This window comes from Plasmodium brasilianum, assembly GCF_023973825.1.
Source record: "Plasmodium brasilianum strain Bolivian I chromosome Unknown PB_00_04, whole genome shotgun sequence".
Taxonomy (NCBI): Eukaryota; Apicomplexa; class Aconoidasida; order Haemosporida; family Plasmodiidae; genus Plasmodium; species Plasmodium brasilianum.
In genome coordinates this window covers 100049-101325 of record NW_027122922.1, presented here as the reverse complement: position 1 = coordinate 101325, position 1277 = coordinate 100049, and the positions used below count along the sequence as shown (strand labels likewise).

Here is a 1277-nt window from a genome sequence, read left to right as displayed (position 1 = left end):
TCACTCAGTCATATACTTAATTTTTTTATATTTTTCATTATTTTTTAAGATCTTAGGAATTGATACTAAAATCATAATAGATAATATAATGATTAGTATGCCGAATGATATCAGAAAAGAGTACTTTTTTTCTTGATCTACAGCTAATTGTAGAAGACTATTCATAGGTGACAACACATTCTCTAAGTACTCTAATCCATGTAATATTGGTAATCCTATTCCAAACAAGAAAAAAAGAAAAAGTATGATAACTCCAAATCCGTAACTTCTAAATTTGATTTTCTTTAATTTTATATCTTTTAATCTCCTTTTTTTTTCAAGAAAAGAATCATAATCCTTTTTCTTGATCCATTTCTTTTCAAAATGAAAATATTTTCCATCAAAAATTCCATTATTATAATCCACAACTTCTGTGTAGTATTGCGCCTTATTTAATGGATATATATTAGATTGTTTCTTTAGTTTTGTGAACACATTTTCATTATTATATGTTGTTTTCTTCTCGCACTCTCCGTTATCTGCTATATCTTCATTTAACGATACAATATTTAAATCCTTTTTCTTCTTACATTTTGCTAGTAATCTGTAATTTCTTATATCTAATTTTCTATTAACTTTTAAGTTATCATACAAAGATTTATTTATGGATCTCTAAAATAAAAAAATGTTAGTATTATATTTTTAACTGAATTAAAGATATAAATGTAAAAAAAAAAATATTATTATATTTAAAATTAGAATAATATGAATAAAACAAATATACTCCAATAATTTTATAATACCGCATCATTCCATAAATTACATATCCATGTTAAAAGCATAAACAAAAAATATTTAATTAATAAAAGTAACATAATTCTCTGATCCATGAGCTAAAGTTTTTAATAATCCGATATATTCTCTAAGGAAAAAATTAATAATAATAAAATATACTTCTAATAATAAAAAACGATATATGTATTTCAAAAGTTATTTTTGAGACTTTTTATTCTTTCATAAGAATATTATGTATTATATCTTATTCTAATTTATTAAACGATATTTTCAAGGAAAAATGAAATTAAAAATACATCACATAATTTTTATCTTAAAGTTCTTTTAAGAAAAAAGCTAATTATTATTAAAATGAAATAAAATGATTTCATTCCTATATATTATATATATACATTTTAATATATTACACTAAGTATATTACATATTTTTTTAATATTTTTAAAAATAAAAAAAAAATATATAATTTTTTAATATTGAATTTATTTATCTAGAAAGTGGAATTC

At 19.8% G+C, this 1277-nt stretch overlaps 1 protein-coding gene across 1 annotated transcript; it reads right to left on the bottom strand.

Annotated features, from left to right (window-relative positions):
• Nucleotides 1-869, bottom strand: MKS88_000173 (uncharacterized protein; the record flags this gene model as incomplete). The annotated part of the gene is made up of 2 exons (XM_067215749.1): nt 1-651; nt 783-869. 2 exons carry the CDS (start codon nt 867-869, stop codon nt 1-3), a joined length of 738 nt encoding a protein of 245 aa, XP_067075979.1.
• Nucleotides 870-1277: the final 408 nt, after the last annotated feature.